The sequence below is a fragment of the Ipomoea nil genome, unplaced genomic scaffold (genome assembly GCF_001879475.1).
Source record: "Ipomoea nil cultivar Tokyo-kokei standard unplaced genomic scaffold, Asagao_1.1 scaffold0782, whole genome shotgun sequence".
Lineage (NCBI taxonomy): Eukaryota > Viridiplantae > Streptophyta > Magnoliopsida > Solanales > Convolvulaceae > Ipomoea > Ipomoea nil.
Genome location: NW_017617210.1, coordinates 463850 through 489389, shown reverse-complemented (window position 1 = coordinate 489389; position 25540 = coordinate 463850). Strand labels below are relative to the sequence as shown.

At 35.3% G+C, this 25540-nt stretch overlaps 2 protein-coding genes across 3 annotated transcripts in view; both read left to right on the top strand.

Annotated features, from left to right (window-relative positions):
• The window catches only part of LOC109177004 (protein SIEVE ELEMENT OCCLUSION B-like), a 75907-nt gene extending 55793 nt beyond the window's left edge, over positions 1-20114 (top strand). The window contains exons 2-3 of the mRNA XM_019326350.1: positions 19177-19323; positions 19508-20114. Of these exons, the coding sequence (XP_019181895.1) occupies positions 19177-19323; positions 19508-19939 (579 nt within the window). The 3' untranslated portion in view covers positions 19940-20114. The remainder of the gene's footprint in view (positions 1-19176; positions 19324-19507) is intronic.
• LOC109177005 (protein SIEVE ELEMENT OCCLUSION B-like) lies at positions 14753-18301 on the top strand. Of its 2 annotated transcripts, XR_002053495.1 has the most exons (5): positions 14753-14949; positions 15181-15321; positions 15942-16330; positions 17923-18002; positions 18123-18301. XR_002053495.1 is itself a non-coding variant. In XM_019326351.1 (4 exons), exons 1-3 carry the CDS (start codon positions 14821-14823, stop codon positions 16281-16283), a joined length of 612 nt encoding a protein of 203 aa, XP_019181896.1. In that variant the 5' UTR covers positions 14753-14820; the 3' UTR covers positions 16284-16330; positions 17923-18114. The 2 variants fall into 2 exon arrangements, 1 of the variants encoding a protein (XP_019181896.1); XM_019326351.1 differs by lacking the exon at positions 18123-18301 and having other exon boundaries at positions 17923-18114.
• Positions 20115-25540: the final 5426 nt, after the last annotated feature.

The following is a 25540-nucleotide window of genomic DNA, read 5'->3' as shown; positions in this document are numbered from 1 at the left end:
TCAGACGATAGAACGCGGAATAATCTTGACAATATTGCCAAGGATATTCTATTCAAAGCCGTAGATGATACAATATTTCCGAAGATCCGAAAGTGTGCCACTGCCAAAGAAATATGGGAAACTCTCATCAAGATTGGCGAAGGATATGAACAAGAAAAAGACAATAAGCTCACAATCGCCATGAAGAAGTTTGAAGATTTCAAAATGCTCTCAAAAGAAAGTGTTGCAGACATGGAAGCTCGAATGATCAAAGTTCTTGGAGAGATTTGTGATCTTGGCAAAAATATTAGCCAAAAAGAAATTAATCTCAAAATCCTACGAGGCTTACCATCTGCATGGGATATGAAGGTTACGGCTATGCGCGATCACCGAGATATAAGAATGTTGTCAACAGACAAATTATTTAGTGATCTAAAAGCATATGAGTTCGAAATGAAGGCCAAAGATGATGATGTTCATGAAGCTCGAAATTCTGCTATAATGGCCGAACAACCGTCAACCTCCAGGTCAGTAGAAAATAATGTTGATTTTATGACTGACGAACAATTTGCTCTTTTTGTCAAAAAGTTTAGAAGGTTTATGCGAAAAGGAGACAACAAAAATTCTGCTCGTGGAAAATTCGTCTCACGCATATCACAAGAAGAAAAAGTCAAAGAAAATATGGATTTGTGCTACAATTGCCGCAAACCCAGACATTTTAAAATAAATTGTCCGTATCCAATCGTTAGCAAGTATCAAGGCAAAAATGTTGAATCCATGCCGAACAAATCCGAAAGTAAGAGGTTCAAGCGCGACAAAAGAAAAGCTCTCGTTAGCAACGAACCAAATGAAAATGATGATTCGGAGGATTCATCATCAAGCGATGAAAGTTCATGTTCGAATGATGATACGGCGCTAATATGCAAGTCAATTGAGTTGAGTACAAGTGAAGATTGTCTTATGGCTCTTGAAGCAGAGGAAGAAGAGGTAACATCTAATTCTTTCAATTCTGTTAATTCTTCTTTTTCTCGTGAATCTATTGACAATCTAATGCGAGAATGTCAAGAGATTATGCTCACTCATCCTCAACTCAAGGAGCGCAATAATATTCTGATTCTTGAAAAAGAAGAAATGAATAAAAAATTGCAAGATGCTTTACTTGAAGTGAGTAAATTGAAGAATGAAAATATTCATCTTCAAGAAGAGTGTAAAGCAAGAGAGGTTAGAGAACATAATCTTAGAGCTACTATTGCTACGTTCACTAATTCGTCTAAAATAATAGATAAAATGGTGAGCATGCAAAAGCCATCAGGAGATAGAACCGGAATCGGTTATGACTCCACATGTTCTCAAACCCCTCAAAATCTGACTAATTCTACTACTACTTTAAATAATAAAGTTCAAGTGGTAAAATTTGTTAAAAGTTAGAATAGCACAATGAGACAAGGACTTGGCTATCAAACAAATGCAAAGACGAATGTCGAAAGGCCGAAACAATTTAATTATACGGCAAAGCAACAAAATTTCTTCAAGCAAAGATATGCCAAAAAGTCAAGTGCAAAAAGATTTTAATTGAAAAGAGGGAAGCTTTTCTAGAAATAAAGTTGGGAGATTTTATCTCACTCAAGAGGATTGGTTGTGCAATAGATGTAATGCTTTTTATAGACCAAAGCAACCATTCTCTTCCCAGGTGCCAAAATATAAAAATATTTTTCAAAACCCGGCGCCAAAAATGTTTTCAAAAGTGAGTTATGATTATCGTGTCTCTAATGGTTACAAATCGCCTCATCTTAATTCAATAAGACCTAGGTGGGTTTGGTTACCTAAAATCACTAACAGTAAAGGACCCAAGCAAGTATGGGTACCTAAAGTTAATTAATCTTTTTTGCAGGATGTTTGGTACATTGATAGTGGTTGCTCACGCCACATGACTAGAAATAAATCATATCTAGTGAATTTCAAAGAAATCGATGGACCAAAAGTTATATTCGGAGGAAATCAAAATTATGGAACTACAAAAGGAGTTGGCACGATCAAGAAAAATGGATTGAAGATTGAAGATGTTTCTTTCGTTGAAGGATTAAAATTCAATTTGTTGAGCACTAGTCAATTTTATGATAAAGGCTATCTTGTAGAATTTTCTAAAGATAATTGCCTAATCAAAAATGAGCTCACAAATGAGATTGTTCTCTCTGGAAAAAGACGAAAGAATATGTATGTTGTTGATTGGAGCACAAGCAAAGATTCAGTGTGCTTAATGGCCAGAAATTCGAATGAAGCTAATTGGGAATGGCACAGAAAGCTCAACCACTTAAACTTCAAGACTATCAATCAGCTTGCAAAGAAGAATCTAGTAGAAGGCTTGCCAGATATTATCTTCAAGAAGGACCAAGTGTGTGATGCATGCCAACGCGGAAAGAAAATCAAATCATCATTCAAATCAAAGACACACGAGTCAACGTCAAGACCGCTAAACTTACTACATATGGACTTATTTGGACCGGTTGATCCAATAAGTGTAAGTGGTAAGAAATATACTCTCGTTATTGTTGATGATTTTTCTAGGTACACTTGGACCGTGTTTCTCAAGAAGAAAAATGAAGTTGAGCAAGTTCTACCGAAGCTGTTGAAGCAACTACAAAATGGGAAAGAATTGCAAATATCAAAAATACGAACGGATCGCGGAACCGAGTTCGTGAATGGAGTTATACAAGCTTTTTGCAATTCACATGAAATTTCTCATCAATTATCTGCCGCAAGAACACCGCAACAAAACGGTGTTGCCGAAAGAAGAAACCGGACGCTCAAAGTAGCCGCACGAGTGATGATTAGTGCTGCCGGTCTCCCGAAACGATATTGGGCGGAAGCTATCAACACTGCTTGTTACACGCAAAATCGAAGCTTGATCCATAAGCAGTACAAGAAGACGCCATACGAGCTATATAAAGGGAGAAAACCAAATATTGGTTATTTTCATATTTTTGGATGCAAATGTTTTATTCATATTAATGATAAATTGCATCTAAAAGCTTTTGATGAGCGTGCAGATGAAGGAATTTTTCTAGGATATTCAACTACCAGCAAGGCGTACAGAGTTTTGAATAAAAGGTCAATGATGGTTGAAGAATCCATACACGTGGTATTTGATGAAAAATCACAGATCAAAAATGATGCTCTAGGCGAAGAAATTGCACAAAATGGTAACAAGTGTCATATTGATTTTTGTGATACTAATGATACGTGTGAAGATGATGTTTTGCAGGGAATGGATAAGTTGGAAATTAATTCTCTAGAAAATCCCATCCCTCATCCAGAAGAAGTTGGAAATTCTTTTAATAATAATTTTGAAGGTGATGCCTCACGTGGGAATGAGGATGCAGTACGGGTTCCAGTTTGTGATCAAGTTGCATGTGAAGTTGGTAATCAATTTCAAGAAGAATTAAATGTGGAAATTCGAACCAACTCTCCCAGCACACAACAAATGGATCCACCCAGTACCATGCACCATTTGAACCAGATTTAAGATGGCTAAAAAATCACCCTCCAGAATTAATTATTGGGAATATTCATGAAGGCGTGAAAACGAGATCATCCACCAAGGAAGCATTGTTCACGTGTTATCTATCTCAAATTGAACCAAAAGAAGTTGACGAAGCTCTAAATGATCCAAATTGGATAAATTCTATGCAAGAGGAGCTCGATCAATTCAAAAGAAATGATGTTTGGGAACTTGTTCCAAGACCGGCGAACCACAATGTTGTAGGAACCAAATGGGTCTTCCGGAACAAAGCAAACGAAGAAGGCGTGATTGTTAGGAATAAAGCAAGGCTCGTTGCAAAAGGATACTCTCAAGAAGAGGGAATTGATTTTCCTAGCCTACGCCGCACACAAAGATTTCACCGTTTATCAAATGGACGTGAAGAGCGCATTCTTGAATGGTCTACTCGAAGAAGAAGTTTATGTCGAACAACCCTCAGGTTTTAAGGTAAAAGGCGAAGGTGATAAAGTCTACAAACTTAAAAAGGCATTGTATGGGTTGAAACAAGCACCTCGAGCTTGGTATGATACTTTGTCAATGTTCTTGATAAGCTGTGGATTCACCAAAGGCCTTGTTGACAAAACTCTATTTAGAATTCAAGATGGTGATCATATTTTATTAGTGCAAATATATGTTGATGATATTATTTTTGGAAGCACTAACAATTCTTTGTGTGAGAAATTTTAAAGCTTATGCAGAATAAATTTGAAATGAGCATGATGGGTGAATTGAATTACTTCTTGGGCTTACAAGTCAAACAACTGAAAGAAGGAGTATTCATCAATCAAGCAAAGTACACCCGCGACTTGATAAAGAAGTTTGGCCTTGATGGAAAATCATCGATCAAAATTTCAATGAGCACATCAATAAGGCTAGACAAAGATGAAGATGGAAAGGATGTCTATCAAACAAAATATAGAGGAATGATTAGTTCTCTTCTATATCTTACTGCAAGCAGGCCGGACATTTCTTATGCTCTGAGAGTGTGCAAGATTTCAAGCAAATCCAAAAGAAAGCCACCTCACCGCAACAAAGAAGATCGTACGATATCTGAAAGGCACAATCAATGTTGGATTGTGGTATCCAAAAGGTACAGATTTTACTCTAACGGGTTTTTCATATGCGGATTTTGCAGGTTGCAAAATAGACAGAAAAAGCACTTCCGGGACATGCCAGTTCTTGGGGGGAAGGCTTGTTTCTTGGTTCAGCAAAAAACAAATTCCATCGCAACTAGTACCGCCGAGGCCGAATATATTGCTGCAGGAAGTTGTTGTGCGCAAATTTTGTGGATGAAGCAACAATTGAAGGATTACGGAGTTAATTGTGATGACGTTAGTATTTATTATGATAATACTAGTGCAATCGCTATCACTCACAATCCGGTGCTTCACTCAAGAACCAAGCATAGCAACATTCGACATCACTTTATAAGGGATCACGTTGAAAAGAAAAATCTGAAGATCGAATATATCCCTACGGAAAACCAAGTTGCTGATATTCTCACGAAGCCTTTATGCGAAACGAGATTTTCTACCTTAAGGCACGAGTTGGGAATGATCGAAATGAGCTAAGTATCACTGAACTTAATCTCTCTATTTAAAATGATACTTGTGCTCAAAATAAATTGTTTTATGTGTTTATATGCATGTTTTTATTCGAAATTTTTATGTGATAAAATTGCAGTATGTGTTAGGAAGTTATTTGTGTATTTGCATGTGATATTTAACGTGAGATCATATGTCATGCAAATTAATTTGATAAAATGTGTAATTCGTGATTTATTTGTCAATTTGTTTAAAATTGCATGTTTTAACGTGTTATTTAGTCTACAAGTACTTGTTCATGTTTTTAAATTTAATTAATTTGTTTGCATGAACAATTTGTCTAAATATGTGATTTACCGCGTTTATTTTATTATATATGTGGATAATGTGTTTATTGTATGTGCTTCGTGTATATGTGTATATGTGTTATTATTTGCAATAAAATGTTTTAGAAATCTGAAAGTTAATATTTTTGTTAGTTTCTAAAATATTTTGGAATCTGAATTGTGTAAAATTTATATAAATTAAGGTTGTTTCTAATTATAATTTTAGAATATATGTGTTAATTTTGTTAGCTTCCAAAATTTATTTGTTTTGATTAGAAATTACCGTGTATGTGTTTTAATATAGTTGGTATGTGTGATTAATTATTTGTGGAGTAATTTTTGCTACTAACGAGATGTTGAGTATGATTATATCTGTGATATACAATTTTGAGAAGGAAATCAGGAGACAAAGGAGGAAAATTAGAGTTTAATTGGGCATCAAACCTCCAACCATAAACTCCTACCCTTTCTAAACCTCCACCCAACCTAAACCTCCCCCCATAATCCTCTCCTATATCAGCACCCTTCCCCAACCGATTCATCTGCTCTCAAATCGTCACCCTAATCCCTCAATTACTCTCCTAGAAACCGCTACCCATCACATACACTGCTTTCTCGACCAATGAAGAGTCACGAAAGCATTCATCACACCTTTTGAAACCAAACTTCGGCTATATCCAGAGAAAGCCTTTCAACCTCTTCATCATTAGGACACACAGTTCTAGCACCTTCCTAGGCCTATAAATTAGGACCTGAAGCAAACAAGTCTGTGTGGAGATTTCTTTTGTTTGTATCTATTTTTTTGCAGGCTTCAATGACTCCGAAGAATCAAGAGAAGAGAAGATCTTCTAGGAGAGTGGCCGAGCAAGCAAGACAAGCAACGTTGAGAGCTCGACGTGCTGCAAATGGAGGACATGAAGTTGGAGACACACCTAGCGATCCTCTCATCCTATTCTCTGAAGAAGAGGAAGGACAACTACTGACCAAGGATCAAGTTCAAAAAGGTCCGAAAGTCTCAGCAGTGCAACTACGACGCTCGACGCCATCACCACTGTCCTCTCGTTCTCTAACCCGCAGCTTCAAGCGATCTGCTCAACTCCCAATGGAACCCGGATTAGTCTATGCCTTGAAATCAAGCTCTCCGTCTCCACCGCATGCTGATCTTGAGACTAATCACGGTGCTGGTCTCTCTACCGATGAAGCCTGAATATGTGATGTGATCTGAAAATTGTTATCTCTTTCTCTCGCCCTAAGAAGGAGATAAATAATGAAAAAGGGATGTTTTTGCTACTGGTTTTGTCTATCTTTATTTTCTCTATGTCTCTCTCTCTCCTACAAAATGAAAAATCCCTACGTATATAAAAAGATCAAAAGGTTCGTAGCCAAAAAGATACACAAAAAAAATATATGAATAAAAATAAAATAAAAAGGAATTAAAAAAAATTGTTTATGGCTACAAAAGGGATAAAAGAAGAAAAGAATTAAGAGGAGAAGTGTCAGTACGAGAAGAAGTAAGAGAACAAATGTCAGAAGAAAGAATAAGAGATTTACCAGTGGAAGTTGTAGTAGAAGTTGCTATTGAGAGTAGACTGCAAATCACAGAGAATCTATCCAGTGCATTGCCAGTACACCATACCGAGTCTACCATGCCTACCATGGACCCTGTTCTAGAAAATGAAGATTTATTTGCAGATAATTACATGAAAACAGAAGTCTTAGAAGAAGAAATTGGTGAATGCAACTTATTGATACAGTTGTTCTCACAGATCCGAATAGAAGTCCATTCGGATCCCCTCAAAACTTTGTGTAGATGAATGATCAAGATGATGGCATATTTTCATCCTTATTTGCCAAAGTGGCCGAATCCAGTGATGTTGTTTGTCAAACAATTGGAGAAAAATTGGTTGAACAAAACCAAAAGCTAGAACAACAACACACGGATACACGAGTCAATCTGAAAGAATTAATGGAGGATCAAAATATTTTGAAGACTCAGATTGACAAAGCTGAAAGAATCTTGAAAGGAGAATTGACAAAAGGCTTACTTGAAGTGATTCAGCTCATGAAGAAGGAACGTGAAGCAGCTGAAAAGATTAACAACGAACGCCACTTGCGACAAGTCAAGGCGATTCAAGACCAAGAAAGCCGAATCAACAAACTTGAAGTTGAGCTCGCAGTTACAACAAACAAGCTGGACAACGTGCAAACCGTTTCCATTGAAACGCACAATAGTGTTGAAACTGTGAAGGCAAACCAAGACCGAGATTGTAAGACCCTTGCATTTTTGGTTGATAACGGCAAAAGGGGGGGAAGAAATTCTCAGTCACTTGGCTTTGCAACAACAAGAATTTATTCTTGGAAGCCAACAACAGCCAGTAATGTCTACTCAAGGTAGAGGCCGAAGCCGCGGACAATCCTCACAAGGACCATCTCAGAATGGTTTTGCTCAGTTCGCAAATCCTAGTCTTGGTACGAGCACATCAAAGGTTGCTGAACAGCGTGGATGGTTTGAATGCTCTAAGGGTACCGCCACTCAGACAACAATATGGACTAAGGAAAATCTACCAAGCATGATCAAGAAATGGCCTGCAGCCGATCAAGCCCAATGGATCTCGCAGAAAAATAAAGAAGAAGAAGGCAAAAGGAAAAGAACTGAGATGTGGTATGAATTAAGAGATTTCACTGGAAATATGGGCATGAATCTTGGAGAAGAAAGAAGCTTCGAAGAATGTGTCTTATGGTGGGAAAACGAAGTTCTTCCGGGCAACAATATCAAAGAAGCTTTTGGACATTACATGGCCGGACAGCTTACAAAGAAATTTCAGAGTGCAAAGTTCAAAGATGATTTCTTCAAGCTCAGAGAACATGTCAAGGAAATTTTGAAGAAAGACTCTGGTGTGAAGAAACCCAGAAGGTAATCTGAAAATTCTCTTAAACTGATATTTTCTATTTTCGAACCTCTGTTGCGTTTTTCTCAATATTTTCGAAATATATCAATAATAATTTCCCATGATCTATTTTAAGTCTTTAATTTTGTTTGTTTAATGTAATTAGACTTTGGTGAATTAAAAGACAACAAATATGTCAAACGCACGACAAAATTAAAAATTGATGATGATCAAAATAAAAATAATTCAAGATGCGTTTAGGAGCTTGTCTAAAAATTTAATTCACAAGTTTCTTTTGATTGTGTCTAGAAAACCATTGTTAAACTCATCTTGGCTTTGTCAAATAAAATTGAGCAAAAAGATTATTTTTCAAAGACTTAATGCCAATAACTGAGTATAGGTTTTGGCATTATCAAAAGGGGGAAAATTGTTAGGAATAAAGTGTAATGGTTTTGATATGCCAAATTTGTATTTGTAGATCCCCCAATTTTATTTCTTAGGTCTAGTAGAGTCTTAGACCATGATCGGGAAATTATTTAAATTGGAAAAGAGAAAAACAGAGGAAGATGCATGAAAATAGAAGAAGAAGATATAAAGCCTAAAATCAAGAATTTGTCTGGAGAAAATGACAAATTGAAGAAGAAGATGAATGATACAATATTCACGTCAATGCTACTTAAAGAAATATCCCAGAAGAATTTTCGTGAAGAAAATTAAGATTGGAAGAATGCATGAAATTGACTTGGAGATCAAGCATCTATGGAAAGAAAGGAGTACATTAAATGTGATTGGAGATTTAATTAAAAGCTGTACGGACGAAGTGGATGATGCTTGATATGTTATGCAAAATGGCTCAAGTTCGAATCTCACCATTAATAATTTTACAAGGTAAAATTTGAGAAGCCAAATTTAATTAAATCTGATGGAGCAATTGCACTTGGGAGCCAATTCCTGCCAATTCAAGAATTGGGAGCCGATTTCAGAGCAATTTCACTTGGGTGGGTGGCAATTGAGATGCAATTGCACTTGGGAGCCAATTTCAGAGCAATTGAAATTGGGAGCCGATTTTAAAATTGGGAGCCAGTTTCAGAGAAATTGAAATCAATTGAATCAATTTCAAAGAAGACATGAATTGAGATGAAATTCAAAATGGGAGCCAATTGAAGCAAATTCAAAATGGAGAGAAATTGAAATCAATTGAATCAATTCAAAATGGGAGCCAATTGAAGCAAATTCAAAATGGGGACCGATTCAAAGAAGACATGAATTGAGATGAAATTCAATACCAGGAGAAGTCTGGGAGCCAATTTCGAAGTCGGGCCACATGAAGACATGAATTGATGAAATTCAATACCAGGAGAAGTCTGGGAGCCAATTTCGAAGTCAAAGAAGACATGAAGACATGAATTGAATTCAATACCAGGAGAAGTCTGGGAGCCAATTTCGAAGTCAAAAAGACATGAATACCAGGAGAAGTCTGGGAGCCAATTTCGAAGTCAAAGTCAATGAATACCAGGAGAAGTCTGGGAGTCAATTTCGAAGTCAAAGTCAATAATTCAAATTGGGAAGCAATTGAAAGCAGCCAATTTCGAAGTCAAAGTCAATGAATACCAGGAGAAGTCTGGGAGCCAATTTCGAAGTCAAAGTCAATAATTCAAATTGGGAAGCAATTGAAAGCATCAGGAGAAGTTTGGGAGGCAATTGCGTCAAAGAAGACATGAATTGAGATGAAATTCAATACTAGGAGAGCGTCAAAGAAGACATGAATTGAGATAATTGAGATGAAATTCAATACCAGGAGAGCGTCAAAGAAGACATGAATTGAGATGAAATTCAATACCAGGAGAAGTCTGGAAGCCAATTTCGAAGTCAAAGTCAATAATTCAAATTGGGAAGCAATTGAAAGCACTAGGAGAAGTTTGGGAGGCAATTGCAAGTCAAAGTCAATTGGGAGCCAATTACAATGGAGAAATTCAAATTGGGTGCCAATTACAAGCCAATTGAAATTAGGTGTCAATTGCAAAGGAAAAATTCAAATTGGGTGGAAGTTCACAACCAATTTGAAGTCTGAGAACACCCCGACGTGAGAATGAAGAAGATGAAGATGAACTTACAGTAAAAATATTCTCACAAGAAAAAATACAAGTCTAACTAGTATGGGATTAAATTAATGAATATTTTTAATCCCAAAGATACAAGGACCACTTCAGAGCTGATCAGAGAAGCCATTCTACACCAAAACAGAGACCCAGATATTCTCACTCAACGTTAAACCAGAGGAATATCAGATGAAGTTTGGGAGCTCATTTACATGGAGATGAAGATCCATCAAACGGCTAGCTTATCCTTTCTGACATCTTTGCAGAAGATATGATAAGATCTCTGACAAAAAGATACAAGATTTCAAAAATGAGAGCGTCTCTTTCCAACGGGCATATTCTCATTACCAGCTATAAAATGATGAAGATATGAAGACTTGAAAAAGAAAAAAAGAGAAGAGCAGTTGAGAAACTCACGAACAAGAGAGCAGGAAATTCGAACTCATCAAGGAGATCGAATAGAGCAATTAAGCTTAAAAGAGCATAGAGCAAAAATCTCATTTGGTACAGAGCATACCAAAAATCTTCAAGTGAGAAGTGAGAAAAGAAAAAGAACTCAGAGAGCTTCAAAAGAAAAATATTCTGAGAGTTCTTAAACAGAGCAAAGCAGAGCAAAAATATCAAGTGCTTTACTTGATATATTCAAAGAGAGAAAACACTCAGAGCTATCAAGAAAAATCATTCCAGAGTGTTTATCTTCATCAAAGCGCATCATTGAAGATCATCTACAGAGTCTCAGAAGTTGGAAGCAAGACAACACTTGTTTTGGAGCAAAACAAGAGAAGGAAGGAAAGTAGCACGGAGCTGTGAAATCCTGGATTGTCACACGGAGTTGTGAGATCCGAAGAAGCAGTGTCGGAGGCACTGGGCGTGATTAGTGCGGGCTTTGTGATCAAAGCACTAGATCACGGGATACGTTTCTACCGGAGTGTGGAAGACGGGGGGAAAGTAACGCGGAGTCGTGAAATCCTGAGATAGTAGCGCGGCGACGTGAAACCCGAAGCAGCAGTGTGGTGTCACTGGGCGTGGTTAGTGCGGGCTTTGTGATCAAAGCACTAGATCACAGAAATTCATTGTATCTTGGAACCAAGGAGTGGTAGATATAGTGAATTGCTCTTGGAGATAAGAGCAAGTGGAGTAGGAGGATTACACCACCTCGCGAACCACTATAATTGTCTTGTGTTCTTTACTGCTTTCTTTACTTACTGCTCTTTACATATTCGCTCTACACGAGATATACTGCTCACACTATCTCACACACACTTTATGTTTATTTATTTCCGCTGTGCACCATACTCTAACAATCTAGTTAAGAGTTTTGGTTTATCTCTGGCTTAGCAATTGTTGTGCTGTGCGAAAAAAAGTTAGAAAGTCTATTCACCCCCCCCCCCCCCCCCCTCTCTAGACTTTCACCTTACCTCTTTTGGGACCAACATCCTACGTCTGCGGGGCCACTCACGTAAATCCAAATCCACTAGATGAATAGTAGTACAATAATAGGAGAGAACATTACACTATAAAGCATAAACTACATCTATTCCAGAACCTACTCCAGCAACTACGTGGACTTGACGTGCATGCTATCTTCTTTGCATCGTGAACCCGTCGTGGGATCTTCTTCACCAGTAAGTATCTAATCAACCGTGAGTATGATAAGTAAGATTTAGATCAAAATATTCTCTTTCAAAAATCTTCAATTGAAATGCTAAACAAAGTAGCATTTTATAGAGGTATTGAAGAGCCTCCTTGATCTGAAATTGTGCATCTTATATTTCCTCATTTAAGCTGCTTCACTTAATTTAAATATTCCTTGTAAGTAGGGTCTTGACTAAGTGCACGTTGACCGAGTTTTCCCCTTCTCTTTCTCACCTCCTGTTGCTGATCCAGACACTAACCTCTTAACTAATTTGAGCCAATTATAAGAGGGTCTAACGTGTAATATTTTTACACTTACAATCGCCAAGCTAGAGAACCATTAAAATTCTGTCACCTAGAGAGATAGAGTGTGGAACGCTTGGAGAAAAAAATGCAAGTGCTTGGATAAGTTGTCGAGTCGTAGATCGATCGTAAGGAGTCGAGACTCGAGATCATAGTGTGGTCTGTTTGGCTTAATTATTGTATTTAAGTTCTCCGGATATTTCGATCTTTTGTTGGCGAGATCATCTATTTTTTTTCCCTTTGTCTTGTATGGCTTCGGAGGATGTGAAGGCTGGCGAATTGGCGGTGGAGAAGATTGTAAACCTCGCCGAAGAGGCGAAGCTCGCTAGGGAGGAAATTAAGCCATGCCGTCTTAAGTATCTGCAAGTCTCTCGTCGCTGGAGGTGTTGCTGGTGGCGTGTGAGTTCACCTACACATGTATGCATTTTTATTGAATCGAATTGAAAGCTTGCTCTCATAATGAGAAAAAGAAATGACATGTGGAATTAGTATCGCTGCAAAACAAAACAATACCGTATGTTTTTCCTATTGCCTTGAGCGTCGTATTTAATCTTAATGTACTCATTCGTTCATTCATCAGGGATTGAAATTTCTGTAGTAATCAATCTTGTATTCATTGCGCGCTAAAAAGTTGCAGCGTTTTCATTATTATCAGTTTGGTTTTCTATCGTGCCTAAGTGTGCCACTTGCAGGGTTGGCTACAGAAGAAGATAGATAGATAGAGAGCCCTCCACGGCGTCTAAACGACGAAGTAACCCTCTACGGCGTCTATTATAGCAGGGTTGGCTGTGGTGAAGTCAAAGCGGTGGCGCGCGTCTGGGCGTGAGGGCAACGAAGCTGGTGAGCTCTTGATAATCTGTGGGTGTTCATGTTGAGCGAGACTGGCGTAAGTTCCAAAACAAGTCAACTTAATCAACCAGTCTTCCTAAACCAAAGGATTTAGATATTAATTAATACTTCAATTTAGAGAGAATTAATAAAAATAAGCGCCACCTCAATAATTACCGACGCCATGTCAGCCGCGAAACCGGGAAACCTGCTAAAAAGTCTAGATGACAAAATTTTAATGGTTTGTAGATCAAAACAGCGGATATAAAAGGTCAAAAGGTGCGACATCAAGAATCGATTATGGTTTATGGTGCGGGATGACACTTCAGTCTTTTATATTTTAAAAGTTCTGGTTTGATTACTGTTATTGCATAGTAAGAAAAATTTGAAAACTTTTAAGATAGTGTATTTGGCATCTGAAAGATTATGATCAAATGTTTCCTTGTTTGACTGAGTCTCAAATTTATTTTTATACGAAATTAACCCAGGCCAAATTTCTAACATATATGTAAATTAAAGAAGATTACGCATCAATTAGTGATATGCTCGCTAGATACATACATTCAAATTAACTGTAGATAATTGATACTGAATCCAATTTTTTGTAGTACAAATTAAACAGACCGATTACAATCAAGAATATAGCAAGGAAAAAGAAAAGTATAATCACCTAAAGCAATAGTATTTAGAAATTCTACATTGGAGAGGAAGCTTGGTCGAATCTAAAATGAAACAAGCTTCTTGATACACTTAAAAGTAAATTCTCACCAACTTTTATTATTAAGAAAAATTATATTTTTTTTTCTCCCAAATACTGCTTATTACTAATCCACTAAGCTAAAGTAGTGTGGATGTGTTTTTTATTTTCTAGTTAAACTTGTGGAACATATTTAGTCTCTAAGTTATAGCTATGTTCATATTTGGTAATTGGTATTGGAATATTAGTTTGTAACTTTATTTATATGGTGAGATCAGATATACATAGCATACACCGCACTTATTGATTACAACATTAATTAAATACATTGAGCAAATTAAAAGAAAAATGAAAAATAACATATATATAAATTATTTACTTTAATCTAGTTAAACCACAAATTCTTTATTCGCAATCTGACTTACTTCATTCAACATTGTCACTGTTAGAACGATAATATAAACAACATGAAATGTAGACATTGTTTATTCCATATAAGCCTTTTACTTTTATGCTTAAATATGTGTTACGTGTAGATGCGTTTTACGTATATTTAGAGCAAGCAAAAAAGTAAAGAAAAATTTTTATGAGTCAAAATTTGATATTTACATTTTAAATTATTATATAGTGTCATAAGGGGAAAAAAAAAGGTTCTAATTGAAATTAAGTTTATGCAAGAAATTGAGAATACCAAAAAAAAAAAAAAAAAAAAAAAGGGGGGGGGGGGTCTCAATTAATTGAAGTAGACTTGAAGCAAGGAATTGAAGATAAAAAAAATTCCTAAATGAAGTAAACATGAGGCAAGGAATCGAACATAAAAATATTGTCCCATTTGATTCCTAATTTCATATGGCTTATATAAGAGGGTATTGAAACATATACATGTTATAGCCTATAGAAACAACTGAACTTATACCTCTATTATCTCAGCCATTGATTTCACAACCACCAGCGGTACGGTGCTGCATAAGCCACTCTCAAACATGGAGCTTGATGATGTTGTCATTGCAAAACAAGTAATGGCTACTCATCATCTCAATGCCAATATCAACATTGAGTTAGATGCAGATTTTGTTATCAACTTAGCGGAAAATATTTTCAACCCTAACATGGTTTGTCAACCTGCTGCTTTTAAACTTTTGCATTTTGGTCCTGTTTGGTAACATAGTTAGCTTATTATCATCTAATTTTGATTTATTTGACCATTATTAACTATTTGACTTGGTTAAACCTTTAATATAAATGTTAAATGTTCTATTAGTTCAGGTTGACAATGAAGCTTGTTTGATGTTTTTGTCACATTTTGTTAATAATGGAGGAATATATGATGTAATTTATTTTAGGTTTCTAGAGAAGTTGAACAAGAGATGCTGATAACTGAAAAGTCCATTCAAGAGTTTCGAGAGGTCGAGAAAGACATGCCAATGCTGCAAACGCTCATTCAGAAGGAACTCTCATATCAAATAAAACAACTTTCCTTCGAGGTAAGTTTTTAAAATTTGCACATTGTATCAGGGTGTTTGGTTCGATGTAATTACAATTTTTTTCCAACTAAATTCTTTAGCATTTAAAACTACATTGTTTGGTTGGAGGGAATTGCAATTCACTCAACTCATTGAATTGAAATTCATAACTCCCCCAAATTGAAATTTAACAGCAATATGCCGGGGAAGGAGAAAAGAATAAAATGACAAAATTATCCTCGATGATTATTATTATTATTATTATTATTATTATTATTATTATTATTATTATTATTATACAAGGACATTCTAGTATTTATATCACTTCTTCCCTTTTAATATTCAATAATTATATTCCTCCTACCAAACAATGTTATTTATATTATATTCTTACTTTATTATAACATTATTCTTTTTCCATAGAATTACAATTCTTTTTCTCCTTAATTCCCCTGTCCAACCAAACGCCATGCAATGTAACATCTCATTGCATGCCTCTGTATGTTTAAATTAACTTCATTAAATTTAATATATACTTTATGTTAAATATCTGTATCATATATACTTGTAATATTACTTTTGTGTGCATGTTAATATAGATGAACATTTTTTTTCCTTTTCATGTTCATTTTCTTTTACAGGTAGCATTTAAAAGTTTGAATAATGATACCGATTGTCACTTAGCAACAATCTGTCTACTAAGTATATTATCGACTTACCCTTGGGAAGCCAAGGTAGTCATGATGCTTGCAGCTTTTTCGTTGATCTGTGGAGATTTCATCATTATTTCTCGATACAGTCATTGGAAGAAATTACCAAACAAGTTAAGACTTTTCAAGCAAAATCTAATTGTTGCGCCATCTGAAAAAATATCTGAAGATTCTATTGTTAAGTTGATTATAAACCTCGTTAAATGTGTGAGTGAGCTTCATCAACCGTCATTTTTTTCTCCACCGCAACCAGTAATTTTGGCGACTTATTGAATTACCAGAAGTATTCTTACTTGTATCCAACCTACTCTATGTGTTGAGTAAGTATATAATATCAAATCTATTATTTTATTTCCTGCATGCTCTAGAGATTATATTATTGTTGCACAACTCACTCTATTTAGTGTCTAGCACACATGCATCAATAACTCATATAGTTTCTGGATCGACGCTTACAACTACTATATGCCAAAATTATAGTTAGTAAACTGAAGACGAAGAGGTTCGTCTCCGGCCATGGAGACCAAGGGACCTTGACTGAAGATGTTCTTCGTCTCTGGCCATGGAGACGAAGGTCCCTTGGTCTCCATGGCCGGAAACGAGCTTCGTCTCCGGCCAGGAGACCAAGGGACCCTGCCAGTGGTGTTCTTGTTTGTTTTTTTTTTTTTTTTTTTATATATTTATTTTATTTAAAATTATTTTTAAAAAATAAATTTTAAATTTGATAATCCCAGACCAGATAAACAAGTCATTTTGTGTTAAATTGCTTGAGTTTTTGTTGTTCAGGTATACTTTCTCAATTTATTCTTCCAAAGGCTGAACCCCAACCCTAAGGGCCCCCACACCCCGGCCCGATAGAGCATTTGGGATACTTTCTCAATTTATTGCACCTAGGGGTGGGCGTAATTTGGATTAACTGAACTACCACCCGAAACCCGAACTGAATTTTAAATTTCGGGTGAATGTGAATAGTTATCGGTTCGAATATTTTAAAATTTATTATATCCGAATATTATATGAAAAATATAAATACAAAAATAATAAAACCGTTATAAAATACAAAATTGATAAAAATAAAATTTTGGGCATATCCAAACTAACTCGAAATAATTTCACTCGAACCGAATATATATCCGAATTAAATTTGGTTCGGATATCCGAAGTCAAACAATCACTCGAAATTTTCAGATATTCAAAATAAAATTCGAGTGTCACCTGAACCGAACCAACGTCCACCCCTAATTGCAGCCCAAAAGAGTCAGCCCAAAGAACTACTCTAAATATGTATTTCTAACTTTAAAAATCAATAAACAACAAGAAATTAACATTTTACCCCTGGAATTAATGGTGCAAACGTGAGATACTAATGGGAGGACCGTTGGAGGTCAAAATTACAAAGTCGAGGAACCTTGGCTGGCATTAACTCTTAAGATATTTCTAATTCTAATTCGAATTATTAGTTGTAAAATTATGACTTTATTTTTTTATTTTTTAAATATTAATAGTGAGATGAGTGATTTATAATGTGTTTTCCCTTAGAACCATTATTTTATCTAATTAATTATGTTTCATATTTTGTTTTGAATTTTTTCTATTGCATTTTTTTTTCAATCTCTAGTCAACACTATTTATGTCTTGGCCTCTAAGTATTTCATTTTTATTTCAAAATATATAATTATTTTTAATCTTTCTCTCCCACCGGAGAAGATTTCTAGATCCACCATTATTTATTTATTTATAAACTTGCATAACAATACAGTCAACCTCACGTTTCGACAATAGCAAGATGTTATTTAGACTCGGCTCTCCAATGCGTAGAGTATAAAAAATTTTTAGTGCGATAAAAGCAAAAGGTTAATTCTATATATTAATTAGGGTTTCTAATGTTTCAACATATATTATTTTCTTTCAGGTCCAAAAATGAGATAATGGAAGAATCCACTTTAATTGCCAAATCCAAAACCATACTCTCTGCTTGCTACCCACTGTTAGGTTGGTGCCAATCAAATGATAGCTTTCAAACAATTACCATGTACTTTAACTGCCAAACCCAAAAGAAAGTTGGATCGCTGTGTTGTAAGTGTATTAATTATAGTTTTGTAATATTTGCAGAGGCAAAGAGAACAGAAAAAGCTTACGAAGCATTATTGCATGGTTTTAGTCATTCTCATAATAATCTTGAAGTTCTCAAGTTGATATTCAATGTCAATGATGATTACGAGCTGATATTTGATCATAGTACGGTAATTAAGTATTTGAATTTTATTCTCCTAAATAAATATATTCAAACATAAATTGTGCATGTGATGGGGAAATTTTTAAGAAACGGGGATGAGGATACTCCTCCCCACCCTGCCCCATCATTGAAGAATTATTATAATTTAAAAATTATATATATATAAACTTAAGTTTTTTTTTTTTTTTTTGAATTTTAAAGTTATGTTATTAATTTTTTTTTATTATTAAAAATTGTACTATTGATTTAAATGCAGTTTCCATTCATTGAATTAAAAAATGAGAGGGTGCTATTGATAATAGTGTCACACACAAATCTCTCTGAGGCCGCTTTTCTTTACCGTCACTTTTCCAAGTTCAGCGTAAGGCCTTGGCCTATTTTGATTCCAATAATAGATTATCCTCAAATTTGGATTGAAGCAAGGACGCCATCAGTAAATTACGGATTAAAGTTGTTGGATCCATGCAAAAGGATTACATCTCAATTCATTAGATTTGTGAAGGAGAGATGCGTTCCGAGTTTTCAGAGTTGTGGGGAACCTATTATTATTTCACTTGACAAACACGGAAGACTAGTTCATACTAATGCATTGCACATGATCCTAACGTGGAGAGGACACCTTGTGTTGAATACACAGACTGTTGGTAGTGGAAACAATATCATCTCTTTATTACAAAAAGAGTTGACGGAAATGACTTCAGGTGTTTGTTCTGTCATTGATGATATTGAGGAGATGAAACGTGAATTGGTTAATTGCATTAGAAAGAGAATTGATGATTGGAGAAATGACATTAATATGAGGATACAAGATTTGGTACGTTTCTCCCACTCATTTTTTGCTAATTAAATGACTTTGATATCTATTGTTTCAAGTCCAACAAGCTAAGTAATCATTCTTATTATTAATATAATTATTTTGTTATTGTGCAGGACTCTTCCTATAATTACACTAGTAAGAATGAAGAAATGCTTTGGAATAAAGAGACATGGAATCTTAAACTTTTGGGTAATGACAAAGTACGACCGTACTGGCCCTTAACAAAGAAGTATGACATAGATAAGTGGATAGCAAATTGGGTAAGTCCATTTTTAAGCGCTCATATGAAACGAATAAGTAAACATACAATTGATTTTAATTGCATATTGTCCTCACCCTAACAAAAAAATTATTTGAACATTTTGATGCTTAAGTTTTAATTTGTTCTGGGCATTTTATAACCCTGCAATAATTTATATTAATATTATTTTTCTTTTTGAACAGACTGCAATGAAATATGACATTTTTTTGTGTGGAGGAAATGACGCTAAATGTATTCAAGAATTTGCAACTAAAGTGAAGGAGGTCAATTCTGAAATCCAATTGGATATCAAATTTGCATACATTGGAAATAACAAGAAAGCGAAGTCACTTGTGAAAAATATAAGTGGTTATGCACTTACTTCTAATAATGCAGAATATTTGTGGTTTTGGACACGACTTCGAAGTGCACTTCTATCAAGAATTAATTATTTAAATAAGACTGGTCGTATTGAAGATGAAGACAAAATTTATCTTGGACTCCAAAAGTTACTAGCTTACGAAGCTAAAAGCACAACATTTGGAGCATGGGTTTTGTTAAGCAAAGGGGAAGAAGTAGTAGCATGTGACTTAGGTGACAAAATGATGAGAGTGATGAATGCGTACCAAAAATGAAAGAACAATATACACAACAAAGGCTTCAGCCAAGCATTCAAAGATTGTTATGAGAAGCTTGCTTCTTCTCAGGATCAACATTCTTGTTGTACTCTTGAATATCCATTAACTTTGGATAAAATACCAGAAGATTTGAAGTGCCCTCAATGTTCTCACACTATGTATAAATTTGTAACTTTCACATGTTGTTATGACCGTCACCATGGCTATATATGATGACTACTACTAATAAATTATTGAAGTTCTTTTCTAATATTTATTTATGTCCTTTTCTGTGTTTAATTTCAATTTTTGTTAATTTTGTTGTTGTTATTTGTTTTAAGTAAAAATATGTATACACTTCACTTTTTTAATGATTTTTTTTTTAAATACTCGGAGCCCGTCGATAATCCAAGCAGTCAAGTCGGAAAGCTTAAGATTATCCTCTAATTTCAAATAGGTTGGCCACAGGTGGAGAGCTCGAAAGCTTTTTCTGCTTATGCAGCCTGATCGGTGCCGACCGTAATAATGGTTGCTAGAGGTAGATTAAGAGTGGAGCAGTTTACGATTTGAGATGAACGGGTGAGGTCGGGAGACCGACCAGGGAAAATAGAGGACTCGGACTTTTTTGCTCGGCCCCAACAAAACACGCCATTTGATAGACTAAATTGTTTCAGGTCGGATAAATGTAACCGAGAACTCTATTATAGGTAAAATAATAATATGGTCAGAAAACTAGATAAGAATTTCACCTTACTAGGTCGGGAGACTCCAAATATAGTGGTGTAGGTTGGTAACTAAAAGCGTCCCCATTGTGAAATAAATGTCCTTTAAATAAGAATGGGAGAGGGGACACATACCAGGTGCTCGGCATGTCCTCCTCGTGTTCTAAGGAGGTCGATCGGGTGGTGAAGCTATACTTGTCAAGTGTCCTTAGAGGTCTGACACGTGGAGGGATGCTTCGAGACCGAGAGGTCTAATGATAATGAATTGGCAAGGTCTCCTAATAATGAGGTTGAGAAGGTCTAATGATAATGAGACTGGAAAAGTCGATCTACTAATTATGAGACCGGGTGATACTGCTAATTCTACGTAAGCAATATAAAATAAATCCGAGACCAATTAAAGCAAGTAAAAGATGTTATTGATCACGGCAAAGGCCCTAAGTACAATTTACTTGGTTGCTCTGAGTACCGACTGACTGCGGTCGGGATTCTCTAGTAACAACCTATCGATCGTCCAAAAGTCCCTTACACTGTAGCTACTGTGGGTATTTATAGCCGCTATACCGGGGACAGGATTCCAGCCGTTCGGCATGTCCTCCACGTAGCCACCACGTGTCATCCTCCCAGGCGCCCTGTCTGTCGTCGTAAAGAGCCGCCACGTGTCCTTTGTCAGCTCTCTCGCCGAAGGGCTACCGCTCGGTGGTCGACACCAACGCTCGGGCAATTCCCGGTCGCTTCCCGACCGGGGTCTTCATGAAAAGCCCGACCTGCTACCTGCAAAGATAAAAGGACATAGACAAAGGCAAGCCGGTCGTGGTGGAGCTTATGTCGGTCGGGATATTCCCTACCACCGGGAAGTAGGCATAAAAATGTGTACTCGAGGACACAAAATTATACACTCTAAGGCACAAAAATGTGTACTCAAAGAAAGAAAATTATGCAGTTTGAAGAAAAAAATTATGCACTCAAAGAGAGAAAAGCATGCACTCGTAGAGACAAAAGTATGCATTAGAAAAAAAAGAAAATAATGTGCCAAAAGACAAAAAAATATACACTTACAAAAAATGACGAAAATATCACCACGTTCTTAAAAAAAAAAAAAAATTCTTCATTCTGGACGGTTGATCTAGACTAGATCAATGTGTGATATTTAACCCTATTATTGCCTTCATTACTCTGGTTTTAAGAGGACAAAGAAGTAGATGTTTGATGATGGATATATATATATATATATATATATATATATATATATATATATATATATATATATATATATATATGATTGTTTTGAAATACAAACTCCCCTTAAAATACAAATCCCCCTTAAAATACAAACAGTGTGCATGTAAGTATGTTAATGTGTGCACGAGCTTTGATAGATGGTTGTGATTTTTCCTCCTACGTGTTGTGTGCATGCAAGTATATTACTATGTGCACGGTCTTTTATGGATGATTGTGATTTTCCTCCTATGCGCTATGTGCATGTAAGTATGTTAATGTGTGCACGAGGTAATCCCAGAAAGTGTTGGCAGTGCGCTCTGTGTGCTTGTAAGTATGTTGATGTGTGCACGAGCTCAAGTTTGTATTTTAAGGGAGTTTGTATTTGAATGCAACCATATATATATATACATATATATATATATATATATATATATATATATATATATATATATATATATATATATATAGGATTAATGTGCGTGAGGTTTATACTTAATGTGCGTGAGTGTTGTGCTTAATATGCCTGAGATTTGTACTTAATGTGCGTCATGTTAATATGCGTGAGTTTTGTACTTAATGTGCCTGAGTATAGTGCTTAATATGCGTGAGATTTGTGCTTAATGTGCATGAGTAGTTCCCGAAAATAATACTCCCAAACGCTCCATTCAAAAGACGGTGTCCAGATTGGGTTTCCATGGTGCTATTCACTATTCAGGGCACTTACAAAACCATTATATTGTGTTTGGGGCGGTTACCATGGTGGTGGTTGAATTGAGACGAAAAGTACAGTGGGTTTGGAGAGTAGAAAACAATGATTTCGGCCGGGAAATTGGGTGGTGGTAGACGGGAACCTTTCAACTGCACGAAAACATGGATCATCATCATCAGGGAGGGGGCCATGGCTACTGGGAATGGGGAAGAAGCTGATATCCATATTTTCTGCTGCATTTTACACATTCACGCACATTAAGTACAAATCTCAGACACATTAGACATAACACTCACGCACATTGAGTACAAATCTCACGCACATTAATAACCGCACAACCGCACGGGAAGCATTCAACCGCACGGGAACCTTTCACTATATATATATATATATATATATATATATATATATATATATATATATATATATGAGAGAGAGAGAGAGAGTCGAGTTCAGGTGCGGTCGCGCTTTCTCGTGCGGTCAGTGCGGCCGCATCAATAGTTATACAAATATACACCATCCATGTTAGCCAATGCACAACAAAAAATATGCACAAATTAGGTACGCATTATAAAAAACGCAGCATTAGGTATGAATAAAAGCACCACACAGTGTTTGAAAATACACCATTAGGGGTCGGGAGTTATGTGGTGCATTTTTTGGGTGTGTTGTGTGTTTTTTGGTGTATTTGTACATTTCATTGTTGTGCTTTTTCCTAACACTATTGATGTCTTTTGTTAAAACTGTTGATGTATTTTGCCAAGCGGCCGCACGCAGTGGCGGATTCATAAATCTTTTCAATTTCAAGCGGAGGCGAAGTATTAAAACCAACGAGATATTTTGAAAAAAAAAATGAAGCACTTAGAGACCGAGTTATAAATATTGTTAACTAGAGATGAAAAATCAAAATACTATCAAGATAAAAAAAAATTATTTAAAACATTATATAATACATAATTAATTAGATAAAATCGAGTTATAAAAATTGTTGACTAGAGATGAAAAATCAAAATACATCAAGATAAAAAAAAATATTTAAAACATTATATAAAACATAATTAATTAGATCAATAGTTTGAATGAAAAACACATTATAAATCACTCATCTCATTATTAATATTAAAAAGGAAAAGATAAAAACAAACAAAGAGATCAGAAGAAGTGTTGCAGGATTTGAAAAAGGACCATTTCATGTTATGTAAGACCCTTACCACCTAAACCACATCAACCTTTATTTAAACATTGGTATGTTTTATATATATACAATATATATGAGGTGGGGAGTGGGGGCAGCTGCCCCATTGTGGCTCTGCCACTGGCCGCACGGGAGGGCGCGACCACATTTGAACAAACGTCTATATATATACATACACACACGATTCTTGACTAACCTATTGCAGAGTTTACGAGAGAATTTCTACAGACTAAAAATCTCCAGTTACTTCCCTAGTAAATTTTTCATAAAAGTAACTTGAAAAGTTTGACATATTTTTATATTTTAAAAGTTCTGGTTTGATTATCGTTACTGCATAATAAGAGAAATTAAAAAACTTTTAAGATAGTGTATTTGGCATCTGAAAGACTACGATCAAATGTTTCCTTGTTTGACTGAGTCTCAAATTTATTTTTATACGAAACTAACCCAAGTTTCTAACATATATGTAATTATGTAAAGAAGATTAAGCATCAATTAGTGATGTGGTCGCTAGATACATACCTTCAAATTAACTGTAGGTAATTGATGCTGAATCCAATTTTTTGTAGTACAAGTTAAACAGACAGATTACAATCAAGAATATAGCAAGGAAAAAGAAAAGTATAATTACCTAAAGCAATAGTATTTAGAAATTCTACATTGGAGAGGAAGCTTGGTCGAATCTAAAATGAAACTAGCTTCTTGATACACTTAAAGTAAATTCTCACCAACTTTTATTATTAAGAAAAATTGTATTTTTTTTTTCTCCCAAATACTGCTTATTACTAATACACTAAGGGTGTGTTTGGTTCGCACATAGGAATCGGAATCGGAATGGGTATCAAATACTTGGTAATGGTAATGGGTTTTGGTGAAAGTATTTAACATGTTTGGTAGTAGGGTGGAATGGGAATGGTTACTAATAGTAGTGTTTGAGAATGAATAAGGGAATGAAACCCTTATTTTATTTGGGTATGAGTTTTTGAATTGATGGGGTATTCGAAACCCATAGTAGTGTTCTAAAAACCTATCAACCAAACAGCAACAATCACTTTTATACCCATTCCTATAGGCAAAACCCACCAACCAAACACACCCTAAGCTAAGGCAGTGTGGATGCGTTTTTCATGGCAAATTATTGTGTGGACTATGGTCCACATAATGTTATGTGAACCATAACAAAAAAATACATTTTTAATATACTAAATGTATATTATTTTTGTACTGTATGTACATTATACAATATAATGTACACTCAGTACAAAAATAATGTACATCCCGTGAATACAATGTACATTATTTTAGTACTGAATGTACATTATTTTTGTATTGGATGTACACTATTTTACAGTGTATAAAATATGGTTCATAAAACTTGTGTGGACCGTAATGATTGATTTTTTATTTTCTAGTTATACTTGTGGAACATATTTAGTCTCTAAGTTATAGTTATGTTCATATTTGGTATTTGGTATTGGAATATTAGTTTGTAACTTTATTTATATGGTGAGATCAGATATACATAACATACACCAAACTTATTGATTACAACATTAATTAAATACATTGAGCAAATTAAAAGAAAAATGAAAAATAACATATATATAAATTACTTACTTTAATTTGGTTAAGCCACAAATTCTTTATTCGCAATTTGACTTACTTCATTGAACATTGTCACTATTGGAACGATAATATAAACAACCCCTATGAAATGTAGACATTGTTTCTTCCATATGTCTTTTACTTTTATGCATGCTTAAATATGTGTT